This window comes from Ovis aries, chromosome 1 (genome assembly GCF_016772045.2).
Source record: "Ovis aries strain OAR_USU_Benz2616 breed Rambouillet chromosome 1, ARS-UI_Ramb_v3.0, whole genome shotgun sequence".
Lineage (NCBI taxonomy): Eukaryota > Metazoa > Chordata > Mammalia > Artiodactyla > Bovidae > Ovis > Ovis aries.
In genome coordinates this window covers 272110913-272138369 of record NC_056054.1, presented here as the reverse complement: position 1 = coordinate 272138369, position 27457 = coordinate 272110913, and the positions used below count along the sequence as shown (strand labels likewise).

The 27457-nt window shown below is 43.7% G+C and overlaps 1 protein-coding gene across 1 annotated transcript in view; it reads right to left on the bottom strand.

Moving 5' to 3' along the window:
• Positions 1–27457, bottom strand: part of LOC101110904 (phosphoinositide 3-kinase regulatory subunit 4-like) — a 62792-nt gene that overhangs the window by 10160 nt on the left and 25175 nt on the right. The window contains 7 exon segments of the mRNA XM_060396527.1: positions 5921–6131; positions 6855–7042; positions 8959–9151; positions 9153–9161; positions 16684–16826; positions 16829–16886; positions 19101–19246. Of these exon segments, the coding sequence (XP_060252510.1) occupies positions 5921–6131; positions 6855–7042; positions 8959–9151; positions 9153–9161; positions 16684–16826; positions 16829–16886; positions 19101–19246 (948 nt within the window).

Sequence of the window (27457 nt, the reverse complement as noted above, 5' to 3'; positions counted from 1 at the left end):
CATTACAAACATCAATGAGGAAGTCTGTTCTCAGTTAGCAAGAGCCCTACCTAGGAGGGATTAAATAGCTCTTACCAAAGTGTGCATTCTATAATTTCATCACACACTGTGAGCCATCATCTCAGCATCAGGCCTTGAACCAACATCTGAAATACATTCTCCTTTAATCCGCATCATCCAAGAATAAACACTCTTAATGAAAGAAAGTCTCAAGAGGAGGTGAAAGGAATTTGTTTCCCCAGGTGATTTTAACTGTCTTTCCTAGAGTAGGGAGCTGTGCCAGCTGGTGCCCTCCTTACAATACCTCAGTTAAATATGACCACAGCCCTGCTTTAGAAGTTCCCTGGGCGATGAGAGTCAGGGCCTGGCATCTAGTGCGATGAGCAGCCACCGGGATGTTTCGAGTTCCACTTTGCTAGCTGCTCTTTACTCCGTGGGTGAGCTCACATTTTACACCTTAAGAGAGACATGCCCTTGAACTCTGCAATCCTGTCCTGCGATGTTGCAAGCCAAAAGAGAGCAAACATTTCTTATTTCAAAACCCAAAGCAAATATTTCTGAGACTGTCTGAAAAAAGCTCCTTGGAATTAGCATCAATTACTCACTCTATGTGGAGAAGAAATGGCCCACTCCAGTATCCTTGCCTGGGAAATTCCATGGATGGAGGAGCCTGGCAGGCTGCAGTCCACAGGGTCACAAAGAGTCAGACACAGCTGAGCAACTTCACCTTCACTCGCTGTATGATGAAAGAGCCACATGTGCACGACTGCTCTCGAGTGTTTGCTGGGAAGAGTGCAGGCAGAATTCGAGAGCCAGATGGCTAGTAGGAACATAAAGACAGATCTGAAGGTGGGAAATGGTGTTCTTTGCATAGGAGTTGTTGGATCTTGAAAAACTCTATGGTTTTACCAGGAGCTTGTAACATGATCTAGAAAATACTTTTACAAAGGTCATTAAGTAAAGTAAATGAAACGGCATCTAAAACTTGGCAGGGAATTACATGTTTTCTGACTATGTTAGCAATATTCATGTTCTTTATGGAACATGTGAAAATAAAAATATGGTATGCAGAAGAAATCAAAAATCACACACGCGTTGCATCAAGGCTAATTATTTTCTAAGGTGTGTGTACATATATCTATGTATTTTGTTTTCCACAAAATTGTATTTAGGCTCTATTTGTACTTGTCCTATGCTTTTACACTGAATGTAGTCATATTTTCTATTGTAATATCTCAGTGGTTGTCTCCCTTGATACCTAGAGCAAACATATTTCTTTGAAATGTAGAGCTATTTCAAACACTTATGTGAATTTTCCAGTTTACTGTAAAACATCCATTCAATACAAAGATGTATTAAATAAATAAAATGTAAAATTAACATTGTTGCAGTTGAGTCGCTGAGTTGTATCTGATTCTTTGAGCCCCCGTGGACTGTAGTCTGCTAGGCTCCTCTGTCTGTGGAATTTCCCAGCAAGCATATTGGCGTGGGCTGCCGTCTCCTGCTCCAGGGTCTTCCCACCCGAGGGCGGGAGCTGCACCTCCTGCAGCAGCAGATCCTTCACCACTGAGCCGCCGGGAAATGTAAGTGAGAACCCAATTTATCAGAGAGAGACGCGTGTAAAGACACAACAGCACCATAATCGCCGCATCTCTACAGAAGCAAAAAACGCTGTCTTCCTGTACTTCTTGAGATTTTAGTTTTACGTCACTTAAACACTTCTACTTACCACAAGTCTAAGACGTTTTGTTCAGTTTTTGATAGCATTTTAAAATATTCTATGTCCCTGGAAAGATTCCGTGGTAATTTTTCATTAACACAACTTCCCTGACGAGACACACACATGCACACACCTACCAGTCTAGGGAACTCCGGGGTCATAATTCCCACGCTGGAGGAGGTGACTTTCCTGAGAAAAATGACTCTAATCCAACTCTAGAGTTGGTGTGAGGTGCTCCTTTACTAAACGAAAGTTTATCAATTTACAGGAAAGCATAAACATCAATAGGGCATTGTTTTTCATTGACAATTTTTCTCCACTGTATTTCACATGTGGTTTGGGCATCCCTGAGTCGGGAAGATCCCCAGAAGGAAATGGCAACCCACTCCGGTACTCTTGCCTGGAAAATCCCACAGATGGAGGCTACAGTCCACGGGGTCACAAACAGTTGGATACAACTGAACAACTTCACTTTGGGCATTTGGCCAGTGAGGTGAGTCACCATATGGCAGATGACGAGACATAGAATCATTCAGAAACAGGCACTCATGCTGGACACAGCAGGTGCTGTCCACAGTCGCCCAGGGTTGTTCTTTTATACTACACGTAATAACGTCACTTGCTAGGTATGTGTGTGGAATTTCTAAATGGAATGAAATCCATCAATCCTCCTCCTCCCTCCTCTCCCCTCTTCTCCCTCCTCTCCCCTTCCCCTCCTCCCCTTGACCTCCCCCTTCCTTTCCCTCCTCCCCCTGAGCCTCCCTCCTCCCCTTCCTCCTCCTCCCCTTGGCCTCCCCTCCTCCTCCTCCTCCCATCCTCCCCTCGTCCTCCACCCTCCTCCTGCCTCCCCATCCTCCTTCTCCTCCCCTGCTCCTGTCTTCATCGCCTCCTCCCTCCTCCCCTCCTCCTCTCCTCCCATCCTCACTCTCCTCTTCCCCTCCTCACCCTCCTCGTCCCATCCTCCCCTCCTCCTCCTGTAATCACACCCAGTGTGTCTGCCTCCAAAGCCACTGTGGCAAGGTCACAGCCAGGACAGTAAGTCACACCTTCCCCACAAATGGGTGGCCAGAAATCCCGGGGAAGTGGGGATTAGCACTCAAAACCTCCTCTCCTCCCCAAATTCAAATATCTTTTCTTTTCTTTCAGAACTCACTTAACACAAACGTGTAAAATAGCGTTGTTTCTGAGCACGCTGGCCTTCCCAGGTGGCGCAGCAGTAAGAATCCACCTACCAATGCAGGAGACACAAGACAAGGGCTGTGGTCCTGGGTCAGGAAGAGCCCCTGGAGGAGGAAACGGCAACACACTCCAGCACTGCTGCCTGGGAGTTCCCATGGACAGAGGATCCTGGCGGCTACAGTTCAAGGAGTCAGAGAGCTGGACACAACTGAGTCACTGAACATGCAGGCCCATGAGGACATTCGATTTAAGTTGAGGTCTTCCATGCTGACTTGCTTCTGTCATACCCTGCAAGGATATTTTCTTTCCTTTTACAGAATCCCTTGTATCAGTTCATTTGACTGATCTTTACCTTTTCTCCTGAAAGTAAAATTCAGGAACACAGACATGTAGTCAGGATTTACCTATGACAGATGAAGTCCAAAATAGGATGTGCTCAGGCACTCAGCCAAGTCTGACCCTTTGCAATCCTATGGACTGTAGCCCTCCAGGATCCACTGCCCACAGCACGTTCCAGGCAAGAATACTGGAGTGAGAGGCCATTTCCTCCTTCACAGGATGTGCCCAACACAGGTATCAAACCTGAATCTCCTACCTTGGCAGCGGACTTTTTTTTACTGCTGAGCCACCTGGCAAGTCCTGAATAGGAGGGTAATCAGCTAAAGCCCTGGGCTATGGCTCCTCTCCACCTCCCGCTGGCAGTGAGTGGATACAGAGGTGGGAGTGCATGATGGTGCCCCCTGGTGGCTGCGTCCTGTCTGGAACTCCTACAGAGGGGGCTGTGCTTCTAGATTCAGGACCTGGAGTGTTCCACAGGGCATGTCCGCAGGCACAGCACCGGAGATGATGGGACATCTGAGTTAAATTCACCCATTCCAGTCCATCTTAGTTCACTGATTCCTAGAATATCGATGTTCACTCGTGCCATCTCCTGTTTGACCACTTGCAATTCACCCTGATTCATGGACCTAACATTGCAGCTTCCTATGCAATGTTGTTCTTTACAGCACCGGACTTTAGTTTCACCACCAGTCATATCCACAACTGGGAGTTGTTTCCACTTTGGCGTAGCCTCTAATTCCTTCTGGAGTTATTTCTCCTCTTCCCCAGTAGCATAATGGGCACCTACCAACCTGGAGAGTTCATATTTCAGTGTCATATCTTTTTGCAACCAGAAGTCAATATAGTAATGTAAAGCAATCATCCTCCAGTTAAAAACAAATAATTTTTTAGCAAAGCTATACTGAAGGATCTATGCCTGCTGAGTAACAACGTCATCTTAAAATCAACTCATTTCTTTTACCAAGAAACAAACCGGAAACCAAGACCATTGCCAAACCTGGCATAGTCAACAGAAAAATACCATTCCCCTGCATCTCTAGCTCACATGTGTGGAAAGAACAGCTGAATGTGATTTCTAGGAGGATATGCTGGATTTGAGAATACTCAAAACACTCTGCCATGAAGTCTAGATAATAGAGCAGGCTAGGCTGAACATTTCCCCCAAGAGAAAATCTATTTCACAAAACCACTCAAGTGTGGAAAGAAAAAACATCAAAAGTCCAACAGTCATGGCACATTTCATGAACCACAAAATCTGATACCTTTTCTGGGATTACAGAATAAAACGTATAGCTTCACTTAAGTATAAAATGCCACTTATAAAGACAGATTCTATAGTCAAATACAAAGTGTGTGATCGACAGTTTTGTTTCTAAAGCCGGACTGATAAACCATATTGAACTGTATTTTAGAAACAAACATTCCAGGGTATTTATTTTCTTAGAAGAAAAAAAAATTATGTGACTCAAAAGACCACTTATTAAGATTTCTGAAATCTTTAAATCATTGGTCTCCACTGGCATTTTTCCTACATTCACAATGGAAGCCTGTGGGAATTCATGTGGTTTTTGAATCTCTACCCAATACTTTGGCCACCTGATGCAAAGAACTAACTCATCTGAAAAGACCCTGATGCTGGGAAAGATTGAAGGCAGGAGGAGAAGGGGATGACAGAGGATGAGATGGTTGGATGGCATCACCAACTCAATGGACATGAGTTTGAGCAAGCTCCGGGAGATGGTGCTGGACAGGGAGGCCTGGCGTGCTGTGGTCCATGGCGTCGCAAAGACTCGGAAACGACTAAGTGACTGAACTGAACCCATAAGCATTATTTCATCTCAGTTTTCAAGATACATTTTTATCATTAAAATCTATACAGAAACTCATTAAAAATGTTTTTAAAAATCTGCCAATCCAATATCAGAGATGAGCTCCATCACATAACACTGGGCATGTCTGGTAACACAACTGAGCCACAATTTCCATCTGCAATCTCTCTTAAGTTTCTCTAAATTTTATCAGAATGCAGAAGCGTTTTTCCAAAAATCTTAATGTTGATGATTGCTGAGTGATGGTTGGTTATAGGTGATTTTGGTTTATTTTTAAAGCACTCATTATTTTCCAAATGTTTCTACCTATTTTTTTTAAGAAATTCATAGCTATTAAACCCTTCAGAAGTTGAAAGCCAGAGTTTACTCAAGGAAGTCTGACATTTAGTGGGAAAGTGGCATGACACTAAGCAGGCACTAAGCAGGTAACACCCAGCACTACCAATGGGGAACATGGGCCACCGGCAAGTGAGAACAGTAGATGACAGGCCTACAGGCACTGCCAGAGCCGAGAAGACCCGAACTCCACAGGCACTGAGCTGGGATTTCTCACTTCTCGGCTCTTCCTGTGGGCTTTCTTTTATATATATACGTATATTTAGGTTGCACCGGGTCTCAGGTGCAGTATGCAGGATCTAGTTCCAGGACCAGGAGCAAACCTGGCTCCCTGCACTGGGAGCGCGAGTCTCAGCCCCTGGACCACCTGGGAAGAACATTAGGAATCGTGGGCTTTCAAAGTGACAGCTTTGTGATCATTTCCTCTGCCAGTAACTGTCACCAGTTTCTTCCACTGGATTCCAGGCCCAGGCACCCGGGCTGGAATACCACCGCCCCTCAACAGCACACGCACCAGGTGGTGGGGGTTTACTCTCCCACTCAGCGTTTCCCATCATCTGCTTAGCTATCCTCTCGGCACTGCACTGCTCCCGTTTCTGCTGTATGAGCCGCTGAAGCTCAGCTTTACACGTTGTGATCTGGATCTGGGAAGTGGACGGGGTAAGAGTGTGCCACTGAAAACCTGTACTGTTGGTTTTATTTTGGACATTTGTCAATTCTGGAACCTGCAAAACCAAAAGAATAAGTATCTGTGTCATAAGTAAAGTCTGTTTGATGATTAAAATGTACCCACATTCTCTCTATTTATTACACCAGACTTTTGTCCTTATTAATGTACCAATTTTTAAATCCATCTAAATACAGGGACATATTTTCTCAGTGAAAATCTAATTAAAATAAAGTTTAACCACTAATTCCAAACCTCGATATTTTAAAAACATTCTCAGTGTAGCAATAACATTAAACAAAAATACTCATTAACTGAAACAAAGAAAGTGAATTTTAATTATCAGTTGATTCAATTAAAATAGAATTGCCTAGGAAGAATTAACGCAAATCAAAAACTTACTTCAAATATATCCAGATCATGACATTTCTCACACAGAGTAAACTTGGGACTTTTCTTCCCAGAAGTATTTTTGCTATCTTACAGATATAACTATGCTATATTAAATGAAGAATAAAAGAAGATTTTAAAGCTTCACTGCAGCCTAGCAGAATCCTAGTTCATAATGACGTCTTCACCCCAGTTTCAGATCACCTTATTCGGTGCTTTCAATACTAGACTTCCCTTTGACTATGAAGATAAACTCTTGCAAAGAAAAACGTCCTTCCTAAAAGACAAGTCACTGTACTGATTTTTCCAGTACGGTACACAGCGTTTAAACATCCAAAACAATAGAATGAGATCCACAGACAAAAAGCGCGCTACTGCTGGATGACAACACCTGCGGAGAAGTCGACAAAGGGACACAGATAGCAGCGGAGGACTCCGAACGAGGCGGCTTCCCAGCCGGCATCACCGCCTGATCACTCCCTTTAGGCAGAGCCTGCTGCATGCTCGGTGGCTCCAGAGAGCCAAACATGCTTTTCCACTCTTCACTGACATTTGAGTCTTGTTTCACATGTTTTCTAGCTATGAAAAGAGATCAGAATAATCTGAAGGAGCCTCTATGACAAACCCGTGCTTGTATTACTCTCTGCGTGTGTGGGGCGGAGGAAGGGGGACAGCACGGACTCATGAGCTATTTGTTCTTCATGAGGGCCGATTTATTCATACTCACAGAGAAACATGTTAGTTCTCATTCCATCTCTAGGGCAGATGGACAGATGCACTTTCAGTAGTGTTAGGAGTTAGGCCTAACTGCTGCCTAGTTGTCCAAGGCTGGCTCAGTTTCAAGGAACCACCTCATCTGAAGAACCAACAAAAATACAACTTTTTCAAATGTCCTGACTACACTGATAAATACGACCTCTCTATATCCAGAGTCAGTTACATGGGGAGAAGAAAAGAAATGAAAAGTCATCTGCATTCTTATGCATATTCCTTCACAGGTCTGTCAGCGTTTCTATGAGGAATTTCCAAACTGAAAACGTAAGTCAAATAGTAAAAAAATAATAATAATATTAATAATATGTTCCATTTATAAGCTCAAAAACAGTGAATTTAGTGAGAATGCCCATTCCCTGCCGCTTGCTGACACAAGCATCATCAGCCTTCACTAGTCACAAAGGCAGAGAATGGCATCTCGTTTCTATTTGCATTCATTTCATTGTTTACCTTTTAAATGTGAATTTCTATTCTATCACTTGTATGTTCAAATCCTTCACTATTTTTCTTTCAGGAGCTTGTGGTTTTCCTTATCAACTATACACATGCTTTACATTTTATGGCTATAAATCAGGGGTCCCCACCCCCAAGTCGTGGCCGGTTAGGAACCAGGCTGCATAGCAAAAGGTGAATAGCCAGTGAAACAGAAACCAACCTCATCTCTCACCTGTGGAAAAAGTGTTGGTCACTGGTGCCAAAAAGGTTGGGCATCGCTGCTGTAAACCGTTAATAGTTAAGTTGCAAATACTTTATTCCAAGTTCAACAGTTAGAGGTCTTCTCTTTTTGAAAGTAATTCATCAGCTGCCCTCAAAATCTGATACTAGAATGTTGTTGTTAGGTTGCTAAATCGTGTCCGACTCTTTTGCGGCCACATGGACTGTAGCTTACCAGGCTCCTCTGTCCATGGGATTTTTTCAGGCAAAGAACACTGAGTGGAGTTGCCATTTCCCTTCTCAGGGGATCTTCCCAACCCAGGGATCAAACCTGTCTCCCGCATAGCAGGTGGATTCTTTACCACCCAACCACAGAAAGCCCGATGCTGGAATATAAGGATTTTAAAAGGCATGTACTTGGAAGTGAGTATATCTCCACAAAGGTGAAGGGAAGAATGCATGAGATTTTAAAACCCTTACACAATCAATGTCAATGTCATAAGAGCCAAAAGGTTTAAATCTCAACCGCATGAAAATCATGAAAATTCCATGTACAGAGGAGCCTGGTGGGTTACATAGAGTCCATGGGATCACAGAGTCAGGCACGACAGGACGACTAACACTTTCATTTTCAAATCATGAATGCATCTCTCCTTGGCAAGACTATTCAATTCACTGGCGTTACCCACTAGTAACAAGCTAGGAAACGTCACCCTCATTCTACATAGACTATTGACCTTGGGTTGGTGCTTAAAGGATTAAAAAATAGAACGTTGCCTTCAATCATATACTTCCACAGAGGCAGCTAGGCTTTGCAGTCAGACTTTGGATTGAATTCTGACTCCACGTACAAATCCACCATTTGGAAAGTTACTTAATTTCTTAACTGTACGTCTACTTCTCACCTTTCCTCTCCCTAGCCTTCTTGCTATTAAATATAAATGGAGTCATTCACTCACTGTATTTCAAAGTTCTATATGTGAGAAATGTGACTTCTTAGTTTCTACTAAGAACTTATGCAACAACTAATAATAACAAGCTAACACGCACACAGGAAATGTACTAACCTCGCTTGTCATCTGGTTCCTGTTTGGTTTTAACAAGATCAACTTGTCTCCCAGTTATACCTAAGGCTGCCAAATCAATTACACCTTTCTGACTACTGTCATGGAGATGACTCTGATCCACTATATTGGCCTTTGCTTTGTTAGATTTCATCATGAAGTCTTTCAGGGCCAAAAGCTTCTCTTCCTCTTCCTCTTGTCATTCCCTAAAACAAATAAAACCATATGTCCTAGGTTATTTTGCAAGTCATAAGAGGCCTCAAAATGACTAACAACTGAAGGGTCAAACCATTCATTTTAAAATTTAAGAGTCAGAACAGTAAAATGAAGCAAGCAAAGGCAAGAGAAAAGAAATGATCAATACAGAACAACATTACTCTGATCTCCGAGGACACTCGCCCTCTATTGGGCATTTTCTACTTTGTATCATGATTTATATCTTCACATTCTTTCTAAAAGGCAACATTCAAATATAATTCACCTTTGAAATCTCCAAAGAACTTCATACAGTGCCTGGTAGATCTTTAATCTATAACTCTGAATAAACAAACCTTTAGTATCTAAACAAAAATTCTGCAAGTACAGTATGAAGCCGAAGAAAGCGTGTGTACTGGGACTTTGTCCCTAGATGTGCTAGAACATGTGGTGGGACACTGCTGTGAAGGCACTCTGTGATACATAAAGCACTCTGAGCATTCTGAACACAGGCCTCATGGACTGACAGGCAAATGGAAGCAACACACTTGCACTCTTCAGGTAACAGGAAGACTAGAGTCAGACGCCCGGTTCAAATTCCAGCCGCACTACTTACAATCTGTATGGCCGTGAGCAAGCCACCCACTGTCTCTGGACCTCTATTTACCTATGAGGATAATTACCAGCACCCATCTTTTAAAACTATTATAAAATTTCAGTAAGTTAATCCACATAAGACAAACCACTTCAAGTCAAGTGAAGGGAAGTCGCTCAGTCGTGTCCGACTCTTTGCAACCCCATAGACTGCAGCCTGCCAGGCTCCTCTGTCCATGAGATTTTCCAGGCAATAGTACTGGAGTGGATTGCCATTTCCTTCTCCAGGGAATCTTCCCAACCCAGGGCTCCAACCCGGGTCTCCGCATTGTAGACAGAGGCTTTACGGCTGAGCCACCAGGAAGTCCAATGAATACTCATTTAAATAATGAATTCGATGTGCAAAGTAAACATTCTGGTACTTGGAGCAGTTCTGCATTTTCTTGACTCGCCAACCTCCACAAACTCCTGTAGAATGTTTTGATTATGCAAATGAAAAAGTAATCAAATGACAATTCCTAAGGCCTCAATCTAAAATCCCTCTAAAACTGGAGCTTAAAGTAATAGTCACAATCCACTGGCACAAGAGGAAAATCAACTTGAGAAAGTCAAAAAGCTAAGAAATAGTGAAATAAAATAACATGAAAGTATAATACTTGTACAACATCCTTGACAAATTTTTTCCAGTATTAACCTGAAATTCATTTATTGACATTTCTCCTAAAATCTGCTTAGACAATGACACAGCTAATAGTTCTACTCTTTTTTAGCCTACGTTTCAGCTCACAGGAAAGGACAGCTCTGCTTCAGTCCACACAAGGAAGGCCAGAAAGAAGGCTGAGTGGAGAGACTCCCCGACCATGGAGCTCTAAACAGATTCTGCTCAGCAAAAGCAGCCAGTCACAAAAGTTACATCCTGTGTGACCCCATTTACGGAACACCCAAGACAGGCACACTCCCAGAAACACCGAGCCGACCCAGCGGCTACCGGGGGAGCAGCAGAGAGGAGCGGCTGCTGACGCAGAAGGCGCCCCCTGCAGGCTGACGGAAATGTCCCGGGGCTTCCCTGGCGGCTCAGATGGTAAAAAGTCAGCCTGCAATGCAGGAGACCCCCGGGGCAGGAAGATCCCCTGGAGAAGGGAATGGTTACCCACTCCAGTATTCTTGCCTGGAGACTCCCAGGGACGGGGAGATTGGCAGGCTACATACTGTCCGTGGGGTCCCCAAAGAGTCAGACACGACTCAGCAACTTCACATATTATAGAAAATGTTATAGAATTAGACAGTGGTGATGGTTTCACAACTTTGTGAATACACTAAAAACCACAGAAGTGTATGCTTTTAAACACTAAATATCTATGAACTATATCTCAATTTAAAAAATGCTAGGAATGCATCATCAAAACGAAAGAAAAAAACCCTGACAAGGACAATCAGCTCAGTTCAGTTGCTCAGTCATGTCCAACTCTCTGAGAACCCATGAACACCAGGCTTCCCTGTCCATCACCAACTCCTGAAGCCTGCTCAGACTCATGTCCATCGCATCGGTGATGCCATCCAACCATCTCATCCTCTGTCGTCCCCATCTCTCGCCTTCCATCTTTCCCAGCATCGGGGTCTTTTCAATGAGTCAGTTCTTCACATCAGGTGGCCAAAGTATTGGGAGTTTCAGCCTCAGCATCAGTCCTTCCAATGAATATTCAGTACTGATTTCCTTTAAGATGGACTAGCTGGATCTCCTTGCAGTCCAAGGGACTCTCAAGAGTCTTCTCCAACACCACAGTTCAAAAGCATCAATTCTTCAGCGCTCAGCTTTCTTTATAGTCCCAACTCTCACATCAATACATAACTACTGGAAACCCATGGCTTTGACAAGATGAACTTTTGTTGGCAAAGTAATGTCTCTGCTTTTAAACAGGCTGTCTAGGTTGGTCATAGCTTTTCTTCCAAGGAGCAAGCATCCTTTAATTTCATGGCTGCAGTCACCATCTGCAGTGATTCTGAAGCCCAAGAAAATAAAGTCTCTCACTATTTCCATTGTTTCCCCTTCTATTTGCCATGAAGTGATGGGACTGGATGCCATGATCTTAGTTTTCTGAATGTTAACCTTTAAGTCAGCTTCTTCACTCTTCTCTTTCACTTTCATCAAGAGGCTCATTAGTTCTTCTTCACTTTCTGCCATAAGGGTGGTATCATCTGCATATCTGAGGCTACTGATATTCCTCCTAGCAATCTTGATCTAGCTTGTGCTTCATCCAGCCTAGCGTTTCTCATGATGTACTCTGCATAGAAGTTAAATACGTAGGATGACACTATACAGCCTTGACATACTTCTTTCCCCATTTGGAACCAGTCTTTTGTTCCATGTCCAGTTCTAACTGTTGCTTCCTGACCCGCATACAGATTTCTCAGGAGGCATGGAAGGTGGTCTGATAGTCCCATCTCTTTCAGAATTTTCTACAGTTCATTGTGATCCACACAGTCAAAGGCTTTGGCATAATCAATGAAGCAGATGTTTTTCTGGAATTCTCTTGCTTTTTCGATGACCCATCGGAGGTTGGTAACGATCTCTGGTTCTTCTGCCTTTTCTAAATCCAACTTGAACATCTGTAAGTTCACGGTTCACGTACTACTGAAGCCTGACTTGGATAATTTCGAGCATTATTTTGCTAGTGTGTGAGCTGAGTGCAACTGTGCAGTAATTTGAGCATTCTTTGGCAATGCCTTTCTTTGGGACTGGAATGAAAACTGACCCTTTTCAGTCCTGAGGCCCCTGCTGAGTTTTCCAAATCTGCTGGCATATTGAGTGCATTTGTTCATAGTGATGCATCCTAAGGCCCACTTAACATTGCACTCCAGGACGTATGGCTGCAGGTTAGTGATCTCACCATCCTGACTATCGGGGTCTGAAGATCTTTCTTGTATTATTCTTCTGTATATTCTTACCACCTCTTCTTAATATCATCTACTTCTGTTAGATCCACACTGTTTCTGTCCTTTATTGAGTCCATCTTTGCATGAACGGTTCCCTTGGTATCTCTTTTCTTGAAGAGATCTCGTCTTTCACGTTCTATCGTTTATAGCAAAAGTGTAGTCCCTTAATATCCGTCAGACTTCTGCTTCCAGCCATGATGTATAACAGAGACAAGATTTACCCTCCCATTTAAAACAACTCTGAAACCAGACAAAAAATATGAGATGACACTTTTCAGACACTGGAAAGCAGGAAGCACAGGGCTCTGATTCCCCCAGATAAAGGTGAGTCCGATGACTGTCCCAGCTTACTCTTTGGAGAGTTTCCAGACCATGGCATGAGGAGGGTGATGGTGGGGGGGACTCAGAGTTCATCAGAGCCATGTTTAAGAGACAAATCAGAGTTCCAGGAAGCCAAATGGCCAAGCGTGGGGCAGAGCCCTGAAGAAGAGACCCCCTGCCAAGCCAGAGCTGTGGTCAGGGCGCCGCCAATCTCCCACCGAGCGCTGAGCTACATGCGTATGAACCAACACCTGGGACCAGGAAAAGGCAACAGAAAGCAGCAAGCCAAACAACCCCAGAGCTGACAAGGCCGGGGATCACTCACTCTGCTCCTACCAGCCGGAAGTGGGAGACCTCTTACCACACAGAGCATCGTGTCCTCACGAGTCCCTAGGAATCGAGCTAAGCTGGCCACTGACCACAGGCTGATCTGGATCTCCCCTAACAAAGCTCAAAACCAAGGCTTAACATCATCAAACCAACTCCAAATAACTTTCACTGTAGAACAAATCCAACACTATACAGTCATCCTCAGGACCCCAATGAAATCCAGATGCTTGATCCCCTCAATAAAATGGCAGCACAGTATTTGCAAGGAACCTACAAACGCCTTCCTATATACTTTAAATTACCTCTAGATTACTTATAATACCTAAAACAATGTCAATATTATGTAAAAAGTTGTAAATACAATGTAAATAATATGTAAATAGTTACCAGTATGAGGCAAATTCAAGTTTTGCTCTTTGGAACTTTCCGGAATTTTTTTTTAATATTTTCAACCCACGGTGGTTGAATTCATGGATGTGGAATGTGTGGATACAGAGGGCCAACTGTAGTGTAACGCGATTTAGCACCCAAAAGTATAAAATTCACAATCAAGAGAGAAAAATGGATGGCCAGGAGTCAGAGATTAGACGAAAACTTACATTTTATTGTATATCTTCTTATATACCTTTTCAATTTTACACCATGCATCGATACTAGCAGGTTAAAATGTTAATTAAAGTATCTGTTCTAGCATCTGATTAAATGAATATTAAAAAAAAAAAAAAAAAACAGGGAGCTCTTATTGATGAGATCAATCTAAAATAATCCTGACGTGTTACCTCCAGATGGGAAATCCTATTGTAAATCTGGAGGACAGGCAGATTTCAACTCCACAGAGGTAATGTTCCAGAAGTGTACTTTAAGTCTATTATCTGGTACTCTGAATATATCAGGGAAGCAATGCTAGGCTGCTCTGGAGAGGCCTCTGTTAGTCACACCGTATCTCAAGTGTCCCCATGTGGTCCTACAGAAAGAGCCCTGAAGAACCCCAAGCCAAAAAAAAAAGAATTCTGCAGGAGGGTAAATTCTGCAGAGGCTAATTTCTCCCCTCTGTATTCCTGACATTAGGACAAGGACTCAGTTCCCACCTCCAAAGCCTCCTCTGGCTCCAGGCCTCTTCCAGGAATCCCGACAAACTCAGAAGCACAGGGACCAAAAAGACAGACTCGCAAAGGGCTGGAAGAGATGAGCTGCCCAGGGGCCTCTTCCTAAGTCCACATAAAACCCCAGCAAGCCTCTCAGCTTTAGTTCCTTATCCTCTAGGCACTCTGACAGGCAAGATGGCACTTTGCAGTGGTGGGGCGGGGGTTGGGGAAGGCATGTAGAGTGAAGACAGGTTTAGGTTCCGACATTAGCTTTGAAATGTAATTCACTAACTATGCATGCATAGGAGCTTAACTACCCTCACTGAGCCTCAGTTTTCTTATCTAACAAAATGATGCCAATATCTACTCATCAAACCTATTTCAAGGACAGGCACACAACACAGAAAATAGACTCACTGTGTGTTCTCAAGCCGGGGAAGCCGGTGCCATGCTGTGCAGCTGAGGGCCTCAGAGACTCTAGCCTGCTGTCCCTTCCAGCAGCAGCACCTAGCCCTTGAAGCAGAGCATCCCTGCCCCTGAGGAGTCTCCTGAGACCATCTGTGACTAGTCCCCTAAGATTATTCACAGAAACGGCATACGACAGGGGATTCCGTGTTCCCCGTTTCCACTCACAGAAAGGAGATGAGTCAAGCACTGAGGCTCAGGAGCACAAGTCAGCGAGAGTGCAGCGCTTCCATCGGGACCCCAGGGGTGCGGGCTGGCGCCGGGGAGCAGCAGGGCACCGGGGCTGGGAAGAGGAGCAGCAGGATGCAGAAGGGCTATGGACGCCGCCCCTCCCCTCACCCTCCCTTTACCCGGGGCAGCAGGAAACTGACACCCACTGCACCAGGACAAGCAACAATCAGGAGCTAAGGCGGCTCCACATAAGGCGGCTCCACAAAATGACTAACGACTTACACGGAAGAGAAGACTTCCGTATGGAAGATTTCAACTTAATATACAGGATTTGCATGGAAGAGAGGGATACAAAAGAATCACACTATTCACGCTCCAAGAAACATCTAAACTGGGGTGCTTTTTATTGCATGAGGAAATCTTTTTGATAGGATAAGAATTACTTGCTCAGGAGAAAGAACTAGAAAATGTGATTCCATACCCAATTTTCCATAAACTGGAAAATACATCTAACGTACAAGCCAAGGTTAAAAGAAAACTCCAAGAAACAAGCTCTCTGGCAATTCAAGTCATATCAAATTGAAGTCCTCTGAAACACAGGAAACAGAACCACTGGTTTGCAAGGGACTTTCAGAGGCAGCTCAAGTCTCCAGATAAAGTTAGACCTCAAAGAACCAAGGTGGTTATTAACCAGCATCCCACAGAAGCCTACTGAAGCGTTCAATCACCCAAACCAACATGTGGGCATCAGACAGCACCAGTCAGTCAATGACAGGCATCCCTGTGAGAAAGGATTTATCTCCCAAAGCTGACCAATTCTCTCTCCACAGCAGGTGTTTTCTCCTCTTCGTTTCTCTTAGACAAGACAGTGACCAATACTCATGCTCTTAACCATCATGTCCCACAGACTTAAAAGTCACTCATTCGTGGTGATCCCAAGCATTCACTTTAAGGCCCACGAACATCTTTTCAGGAACCGTACCCTTTCTTTCTAACCAGTTACACTCCTACTTCGTCTTCCCTAGGATCCACACGTCCCCTCTAGAACAGGATGCTGAGTCTAGATGTGAATAATGCCAAGCATAACAACAAGGATTCCTACTTCTAACGGGATTTGTTACCAAGGGTTCAAACCCACAGATTTCCAAGACACAGCAGTAAACTGCGGGTTTATTCAATCTAAGGCACATGATAAGTCCCAGCATTTTAGCTGCTTGCGTGCAGTGAAGACTCTCTAAATTTGAGCTGAATTAAACCAAGAGTTTTCTTTACTGCATTTGTGTTCTGTAATTTTTTTTTTCGAACTGAACTTCTTTATATTTTTGACGAAATATGAAATACAATCAGGAATATACTTAAATCTAAGGTTGTATCTACTTTTTCCCTCATTTACATAGCCAGTAACCACAAGCAAACTTACTAGGTCTCCCATGATTCCTTATTTAACTCAACCCAGTACCTTATCATCATCACAGCATGCCTTAGATCCCAAAGCAAATGCCTATCTACCAGATTTATTGACTCATTTGCTATGCTACAACTTAATCAAATATATGCTTACACACTAGATGTATACCTCCATGTTTTTATAACATCTGCATGTAAATGTAAGATTCCGGAAAAGTGATACTACCTGTGACAGCAACTTCTTCAGCAGCTGTGCTATGGCAGGATCCTCAGGTGGAGGGCAGTCAGGAAGAGACCCGTTTCGCTTCTTCTGACGCATGTGAAGATGTCTGAACAAGCTAGTGATATCTTTAGACCTCAAAGCGTATCAAATAGAGAATGACTTACTGGCTCTTTTAAAACACTGAGTAGAACAAGTTTTCTTTCAATCTCTATTAGAAAAATAAGAAGAATTAGCCAAAGATATAACATACAGTACAGCTGTTTTCAAATTCAATACATACAACCTGTGTAAAGTTAACATAGGCATTCATTTTCTAAGAAAACGGGAGATATCAACATCTGCAACTTTTGCTTAGAAGAAAAAGAACACCAGTGACCTTTAGAGAGTGAAGGTATTTCTTCATTCATTGTTAGCCTCTGAGTACACATCTGTGTCTATCACACTTGAATACTACCAATGTCCAGACTAGAAAGTTTAGACCCCAAGTTTTCTAGATCTCAAAATGTCAGATGACTTTCCAGATCTATGAAGTATCTGAAGTTCACAGGTCTAGCAGCCAAAAGGTACTAATCCAGAGAAGATGCCCAACAGCCACAAGGCCACCCTCAGTCAGCAGGTTTTCCCAATAGCTTCAACCACTTCTAAAAACATTACTCTCTCCATAGAGTTCTTAAAATCTCTTCTTTTTCATCCCCAAGAATGTTCTCCTTGTCAATGCGTTTATAATAAAAGGCGTTCAACAGTAACCAAGAGGACTTTTTAGATAGATTTAACTACCTGGTGAGTTGGCTGATAGAAACCAGCCTACAAAGGTTATCTTTTGTCTAATCCAAACCGCAGAAAAGTAAGAACTGTAAAGCATATAGATAAGCAGTCTCTCAACTCCTAAACCTGGCCTTTCAAACTATACAACAATGATAAAAGCAAAAAGTAACACGAATAACAATTTCTGAGAAACAAGGAGAATGGTGCAGATTTCTAACAAACCACGTAAATATCAGGTTTACTTCAGTGAAACACAACTAAAAGTTATTACAAATGAATGCAATTTTTCAATCCCAGAAACACTTCTTTCTTTCATTAATAGTTTAAGAGCCAAACTTGCTTGCTTGTTCAGTCGCTTCAGTCGTGTCTGACTCTGCGACCCCATGGACCACGGCCCGCCAGGCTCCCCTGTCCATGGGATTCTCCAGGCAAGCATACTGGAGTGAATGGCCATTTCCTTCTCCAGTGATAAAGTAAGAAGTGAGTGAAGTGAAGTCGCTCAGTCGTGTCCGACTCTTTGTGACCCCATGGACTGTGGCTTACCAGGCTCCTCTGTCTACGGGATTTTCCAGGCAAGAGTACTGAAATGGGCTGCCACTGCCTTCTCCAAAGAGCCAAACTTCTATGGCTCAAAAGAGAATTAGCAGTCAAAGCAGTAGCAATCTCTAGACCTGGCTTCTAAGAAAGCCTTAACAAACTTCAAAAAAGGAGGTCATATTTTTAGCAATCTTATCCATCTTTCACAGATAGATAAATTGTTCTCAGGATGAAAATTTTAATTCACAAACTCTAGGAAAGAAAGAATGATGATTCCCCACACTGGATTAATCTATTATGAAAAGGAAAGACTGAAGGGAGTCACAGCCACTTATTTGCAAAGGATATCCAAGGTCATTTACTCCAACCACAGGGAAAGCACACTGGGCTTATAAAAGTAGGAGAAAGCTAGGGAGGAATAGGAACTTGCAAAGGCAAAATGAGTATTTTAGGATGCTTTAGCAACTAGAGTCACCTCTCAAAACTCCATTCAATTTAAATATCTATCAATATTTTGATAGCTGGCTGTCCAGCAAAATGAAAGGTATATACACTGACAAGCTGGATAAATAATTGCCTTGTACAAACCAAAGACCCAAAGTTTCTCAACAGGTGCTACACTGCTTGGGAAGGGGTGGGGGAGGGGTGGGGAGCAAGAGGGGTCAGTTGTCTGGAGATTAAAAGAAAAGAAAAAAAGAAACCAGAACCAGTGAGTGCTCTAAGAACCAATTCTGGAAAAAGCCTGATTCCAATTTGTTATCAATGTGGACTTGGGCTGAGATCAGCTATACACTTACAACAAAAGCAGGCCCATCAATATATATTCCTGCTACACTTCCCTTAACAGAAGATGCTTCAGACACTGCACAAAAGGAGAAAGGGTGAGCCACTGAGCACTGCGTTACACTCAACATGCTGGACAGCATAGCGGCTCCCTGGACTCCTCTCACCTTCCAGAGCGTTTGTTCATTAACATGAACTACCTTGAAAGAAATGGGAGAAGTCTGTAGTCCAATTTAAATCTTTAAAAGTTTAAATAAAAACAGGACTCTCCAAACCTCTTTCTTAAAGGGGCACAGCTAGAAGGGAGGATTGATTCCAAGCTGGAACATGCATACCTGTATTATTGGTTGAGTAATATATGGGTCAAGGTAAGGCATCAGTTTGCAGTAGACATCAGCTGTGCTTAGTTGGTGAGCTACCACGGTGATAAATCCCATAGCACCATAGCGTATCCATAGGGTGGGATGACACAGAAAGCGGGCTAAGAGCGGAAAAAAGGCATGGATTCAACCACGTTCATAAGAGTTCCACACTATCAAGATACCATGTTCATAAAGAGTTTCCCACTATTAAGATCAACAAATGTTTCCCTTACAACACTACTGATACAGGGATTATACCAAATGTTACTATCAGGTTGCCTCTGACTGTCCTGGGACATAAACTGAGCCAGGCGAACATTCTGATGTCATACTATTCCCGCCCATAACTATGAACAATACCGTAAGGGGGGCAAAATAGGTCCCTCTTTCCTTGGGATTCAAACTGTCATGTTTTCAGTCAGGGGCTGACGAGGGGGACACATCCTCACTCACGAGACTGACTTAAAAGCCACAGGACAGAGACTCGAGTCCCAGCAGCACACGGCAGACTGTGACCCCATGTCATCCACCTGACGGAGGTCCAGGGACTCACAGCCACCACACAGGCAAGGAACGGCGGCGTTTCTCCTCCAAGTCGCGGCTTGGATGAAGGGAATGATCTCACCTGACTGACACTCATTTACATGCAAAGATCTGATCATATCAAATACGAATACTCATGAATTCATTCACAAGGCAATATGAATTGAGACTGAAAGGCAGAAAACATATGCTGCCCACTGTTAAAGAGTTAAGATGGAAGATTAAACCACAAAGTTAAGTATCTTTTCACATCTTTTAACTATTTTCGGTACGACACTTAACGTCAATGATTTCAACTAATTGAAGATTTAGGATAAAATTCACACAGCTAAACTAACTGGATTTAGAATAAAATTCAAACTTCTAAAAGCAAAACAACAACAAAAAGCAAAAACCTATCAGTTCTGAGCCTACGAAGACATCATCATTTAAAAAACACTGACGTCATAGGAGATTCAGGCTAACAGGGAACTAAGACTTCTGCCACCACAGTGCCGATCCTACGGTGGAGTGAGACGCTCCCTTTGTCTTTGCCCTTTACAATCAGCACAACACCGAAAACTCAACAAAGGTGCCTCTGCCCAACACAACGAGGTGCAGAATTCCACTTACCTAGACGCCTAGAGGTGGGGGGACCGGAGCAAACAGGGAAGGTGGGCCCAGGAATACACAGTGGAGACTGCAGTCTGCCCTCCGCCCACGGCAGCTGAGCCGCGGCCCCAGAGGCTCTGGCCTCCCGTAGCAGCACCAACAGCCTCCGGTGACCGGGCGGCAGCGGCAGTGGGCCAGGACCCCGTCGCCCCCAGTCACAGAGGCGCCCACAACTCCAGCCCCCACACCTCCCGCCACAGCAGCAAAGCCCTCACAGCTTGCAACACGAGGCCCGACAGAGGCGGGCCCGCGTCCCCAGCTCTTGTCCACCCTCTCCTCGTCCTGTGAGAGCAGTGCCAGGGGCTCGGGAGACCCTGCACGGGACCAAGGGCCCACTGCCCTGGTGCCCGAGCAACGATGCTACCAACAGCGGCAGCGCAAAGCATACCACCACCAGGCAGCAGAGGGTGGGACCCTCAGGCTCCTCAAGATAACCAGAGGCAGCACGCACAAAGGAACTTTAAAAGTTAGGCTATAGTGCCACCTAACGGACAACAGAGAAAGACTGCTAACTTCCAGCCTGCTGAACCAGAATCAAGAAGCCTTCACTATTTCCAAGGCACAGGAAGTGAAACACCCTCATCAAGCACCTTGAAGAACAGCAGGAAGATTGTGCCACAAAAGGAAAGGAAAATTCTCCAGAAACTAAAGCCACTGAGTACAGGGATCTGACAGAGAATTCTAGACAGCTGTCATGAGGAAACTCAAAGAGCCACAGGAAAACTCAGAGGCAGTCCAGTGAGCTCAGGAATGAAATTAATGGACAGAAGGGACACTTAACTAAAGAGACTAAAATGCAAAAAGAAAGTTTGCGCATGACTCTGTCAGCGAGCAACGACGCTTCTAAGAAAGCAGAATGGCACCAGCACCCAAGAAGGACCACCTTCAGTGACCATCCCATCCAAAGGGTCAGAAGGCAGCTTCTGAGGTCTTCCGGGCCCCGCGTGGGGCTCAGCTTCTGTGACTGCGAGGAGCCCGCCGAGGTGCGAGGTACGGGCAGGCTTCCCCGGAGGAAAACAGGAGTCTTTCTCCCGATTCACCAGAAAAACACTGACCTCCGTCATCGCTGCAATGAGGTCCCAGTGTCTCCGAAACGGAAACCTTTAAAGCCCATGCCTCTAGAATAAGAACACGAGGCCCCTTGTGCTGGGACTGGCGAGATCCAGCCCTGAGCCTCTGCACTGGGAGCACTCACTCTAAGCCTAGACGACCAGAGAACTCGCCCTAGGGAGTATCAAGTAGTGAGAACCCCCACGAAGGAAACCACCTCAATACAAGACCCCGCATCACCCAACCGCCAGCAGCATCCTGTGCAGGATGCCTCATCTGAACAACACACAAAGCAAAACCACAAACCCAATCATCAGCAGACAGGATCACCACCTCCCTCAGCCTTGCCCCTCAGAGGAAAAACAAAGACACAAACAAACACTCAGCACAAATCTCACCCTACATGAAGCTCACACCAACCACTGGACCAACCTTAGGCAGGCAGAAACCAAAAGGAAGAAAGAATTCACCCTCGAAGCCTGGGAAAGGAGACCTCAAACACGGTAAGTTTAACAAATAATCATGAAAGGCAGACAAGTATCACACAAATGAAGGAACACTCTCAGAAACACAGAAGTCTACACAAACGAAGTTCAGTCCAGTCCCTCCGTCGTGTCCGACTCTTTGCGACTCCATGGACTGCAGCACACCAGGCCTCCCTGTCCATCAACTCCGGACTTTACCCAAACCCATGTCCATCGAGTCAGTGATGCCATCCAACCATCTCATCCTCTGTCATCCCCCTCTCCTTCTGCCTTCCATCTTTCCCAGCATCAGGGTCTTTTCAAATGAGTCAGCTCTTCGCATCACATGGCCAAAGTACTGGAGTTTCAACTTCAACATTAGTCCTTCCAATGATATATATGTCATATATATATATAAATAGATGAAGAGGAAACTACAAATCAAAACTACAATAAGATATCACCTCTCACTGGTCAGAACGGCCATCACCAAAAAGTCTACAAACAATAAATACTGCAGAGGGTGTGGAGAAAAGGGAACCCTCTTGTACTCTTGGCAGGAATGTAAACTGATATAGCCACTATGGAAGACAGTATGGAGATTCCTTTAAAAAAAATCAGGAATAAAACCACCATATAATCCAGCAATCCCACTCCTAGGCATATACCCTGAAGAAACCAGAATTGAAAAAGACACATGTACCTATGAGATGTTTTATATAAACCTCAGGGTAACCACATGGACTGTAGCCTGTCAGGCTCCTCCGTCCATGGGATTCTCCAGGCAAGAATACTGGAGTGGGTGGCCATTCCCTTCTCCTGCGGATCTTCCCCACCCAGGGATCAAAGCCAGGTCTCCCGCATTGCAGGCAGATTCTTTACCATAGAGAACACCAAGGAAGCCCATGACATCCCTTATACATGGAACCTAAAAACAAATGTTTCAAATTAACTGATCTGCAGGGCAGCAAGAGACGCACAGACTTAGAGAACGAAGCCGTGGTTGCCACGGGGGAAGGACGGTGGAAGGCACAGGAGCCCGGGGTGGATCTGTGCACACTGCTGTATCAGAAGCAGATGACCAACCACCGCACAGCACATGCACCTCTGCAATGCCATGCGGCAGCCTGGACGGGAGGGGAGCTTAGGGGAGAATGGATGCGTGTATATGGACGGCTCAGGCCTTTGCTGTTCAGCTGAAGCGATCACAACGTTGTTAATCGGCTACAACCTGATACAAGATAACAGGTTAAAAGAAAAAATAAGAGCCAACTATATATGCTGCCGCCAGGACACTTAACTCGGCTCTAAGGACAAACATAGGCTCAAAGAGAAGGGACAGAAGGCTCCAAATGACAGCCTAATCAGAGGAACGCAGCCATACTCACATCAAGTAAAACAGCCTTCGAGCCAAAAAGGCAACAAAAGACAAAGATGAACAGCATGTAACGACAAACCGGACGATGCATCAGGAAGACATAACAGTGATTTATACACACACACACACACACACACACCCCTAACTCAGGAGCACCACAACAAAGCAAGAGCGGACCGCAAGAGAGGAGCCAGGGGACTTTAACACCCCACTTACACCAGTGGATAGATCATCACCCAGAGACAAATAAACCCACACTTGTGAACAAGAGCACACGATATACAGTGGAGAAAGGCTGTCTCTTAAATAGCACTGGAAAAACAGAACAACTAACGAAAACATAAACAGCATGCTCTCTGACAAAAGTCTTGGCAAAAATCTTCAGATATGTCTCCTCAGACAAGAGAAACAAAAATAAACAAATGGGGCGACACCAAACTAAAAAGCTTTTGCACAAAACAAGATAGCTTGGAGAAGCTCTCTGCAAGTCATGGAGCTGATAAGGGGTTAATGTCAATATAGATAAAGAACTCAGACAACTCAACAGCCAAAAAACAACAGCCTGCAGCATAAATGGGTAGAGGAGCTGAATTTCTCCAAAGAAGACATACAGTTGGCCGGCAGATACATGTCACGATTTTCACCATCACTGATGATAAGGGAAATGCAAATCAAAATCACAATGAGCTACGACCTCACTCTCTCAGAATGGAAGTTATCAAAAAGATGAGAGACAGCAAGTGCTGGAAAGCACGTGTAGAAAAGGAAACCTTTTTACACTGTAGAAGTGGAAATTTGAGGATTCACTATGGAAAGCACTGTGGAGATTCCTCAACAAGTTAGTAACAGAATACCATAAGATCCAGCTATTTCTGGCTATTTGGTGTGCCACACGTAAGTGATTTATCCAAACAATAAAACACTAATTCAAAAAGATATATGCACCCCTCTGCTCATTTGGGGATTCCCTGGTAGCTCAGAGGTTAAAGCATCTGCCTCCAATGCCTGGGTCGGGAAGATCCCTGGAAGGAAATGGTAACCCACTTCAGTATTCTTGCCTGGAGAATCCCATGGACGGAGAAGCCTGGTAGGCTACAGTCCATGGGGTCGCAAAGAGTCGGACATGACTGAGCGACTTCACTTACTTACTTTCTATGCTCATTATAGCTTTATTGACAAAATTTAGCTTTATTTCCTATGCAACCTGGAACTCTGATGCTGGGAGGGATTTGGGGCAGGAGGACAAGGGGACGGCAGAGGATGAGATGGCTGGATGGCATCACCGACTCGATGGACGTGAGTCTGAGTGAACTGCGGGAGTTGGTGATGGACAGGGAGGCCTGGCGTGCTGCGATTCACGGGGTCACAAAGAGTCAGACACGACTGAGCGACTGAACAGAACTGAACACTGCAGTGTGCACAGAAGCAGAAATACAATGCTGTACACATGAAACCTGGATGATGTTACAAACCAGGGCCAGTTCCATAAAAAATAAATTTAAGAAATGATAAAAAAAAGAATACTATTTTATGCTAATATTACTTAAATAGGGCAAGAGAAAAAGATTGTTCAAGGTATCTGTCTCCAGAGTTCTCCCATTTCCAATTTTCTACACATGGAGGTGATTTTGGTTATTCCATTAACACCCTGCAGCTTCTGAGAGAGCCAACGATGGAAGAGCTGAAGTTTCCCTCTGACAACAGAGAAAATGAGGGCTGGAAAAACACTGAAAAACCTCCAAAAAGGAACTCAAAAGATGACCTGGCAGAAGACGAGGCGGGATCAGGGGCCCCGGTCCTCTGTGTTATCTGAGCTGCACGGGCACACCCTTACCTGGCGCTCACCTGCACAAAGGGGCCCTCTCTGCCCGCCCCTCATCTCAGTCACAGCACCTGCTCTGGCCAATGGGGCGTCTGCAGGCGTCACAGACAGAGGCTCGAAATGCGCAGCACGGCTGGGCTTCTGCCTCCGCCCAGGATGCCACCCGGGAGGAGCTGCCCTCCGACGTGGGCCCAAGGGAGACAGATGCATCCCAGTCCCACACACTGGCCGGGAGACGCAAGGCCTGAAGCAGAGCCGCCCACAGAGCTCACACCTAGATGCGTGATGAGAACCTGACTGAAGCACTTCCTGAGATCTCACGGTTGATTTTCACACAGCATTACTGTGTCGGTAAGCAGCTAACGCATACAGAGAACCTCAAACATGCCAAATACAAGAAAACAGAATCAAGAGGATTTTCCATAAAACATCCAATACACTCCCAGTTTTCTGGGGACAGGTGGAAGCAAAGCGAGGCCTCCCAGGTGGCTCAGCAGTGAAGAACCCGCCTGCCAAGGAAGGAGACGCGGGTTTGATCCCTGGGTCGGGAAGATCCCTGGAGAAGCAACGCCAACCGGCTCCAATATCCTTGCCTGGGAAGTCTCACGGACAGGGGAGCCTGGTGGGCTACAGTCCACAGGGTTGCAAAGACTCGGACATGACTTGGCCACTGAACAATGACAAGAGGAAAGGTGAGTTTCCATAAATTCAAAGTGGGAAGACTGATTAATATCAATTATGACCATCATCACCACCAACCCAATTCCCATTAAGAATCACTAGAACAGACTAACCACACATAAAGACAGAACAACAGAGAGAGGCACAGTTTATCATCTGGTTTTTAAGTAAGTAGGTGTTTCTAAGTTATTAAAAACGTTTTCTTTTAAACAGTTCAAAATGCCAACAAATGATTGTTTGCTTGATTTTTCTCAGCAAGGATCATTTTCATCCCCATAGGTAGTATCAAATTCAGTTCTAGTTCCAAGGAGTTCCACATCCAAAATGCTCCAAATTTATTCTATACCTCAAGATAATTACTTTGACGTTAAACTTAAGATACTTGAAGATCCCGACTAGAAACAGCAGAACTCAGAAAATATGTGTAGATTTTGGCAAGAGGTAAAAACTATTTTAATGATAATTTTTGCTTAAAATTGACAGACATCCATTTTGCAGATAAATAAAATGCTATTTATATATTAAATATCAAAATAATTTCCAAATAAGCAACAGAAGGAATACATTGTGTGAAATTATAATATACAAGTACATATTTATATACAGAGGATTCTCATTAGAATAAAGAATATCAAAGTGAAAAGCAAGGAAACTTTGACCCTTTTTAAAAGGCAATGCCACTTTCACGGGAGGAAAAAGAACAACGTTGATGTGAGAAATGAACAGGAAAATATTCCAGGCAGCAAGATATTTGTTAGGATGATACATTTTCTCTTTCATATTCTTATGTGAAAAGGGGTGTTTTCTACATCTGCCTTATACTACATAGCACAAGAAACTCAAAAGATGTTCTAACATCTTTTATTATATTAATAACTTTTGCTTCCCAAGCTATTAGCTCTTTAAAAACTGAGGAAAAAAGAGATGATTCCCTCAAGGTTTAGTACTTTGTAGATTAAAACACAAAGAAAAGCATTTCAATGTAGCAGAGATTTTTATCACAATTACATTGCCAATACTCAAAACTTCACTATTAAATTCTTTTTAATATAATCATCAAATTCAAACTAGGATTACAATCTAAAAGAATGATTATAGATATTAGAGTGCACAATAAGAAATCTACATATATGCAAATTTCCACAATTTTTTTCTTTTAAAAATCTATATTCATGCATAAATACTTCCAGAAATTTTATACCTCTACTATCTAACCATCTAATTTAAATAATCAAAATAATAATTTCTTTGTCTTTTTTTCTCCAAGGATTACCTCAAAAAAAACTTATCAATCAAATCTAACTAATTTTGAGTTTTTATAAATTCTATTGGCAAAGCATTAAGCAGTAATAAAATATTTTATCTAAAAAGGTAATTGTCTAAGATTTCATGTCTTCTCGGTACAAAGCCAACTTGCAATCTCACATTGGTTACTTCCTTAAAATGAAGTGATACAAAAACTAAAAGCTTCTAATATTTTTACTTTTACAAAGTCACATATATCTGTTTGTTCTTATTCTGAATTTTAAATTGATAAACATAGGTTAACTATTATAAAGGTCAAGGAATTAATCCTTTCATTGGTTAATAAAATTACTAACAGTAGTAATGGCGATACTACAAGTGTTTAACCGGTGATCCGTGTAATGACAGAAGTCACAGACAATCTCTCACATACAGTCTCTAACAATCAAGTGTCCAAAAACATAAGCTACCTCTTCAGAGCAGTTAAAGACTTCAC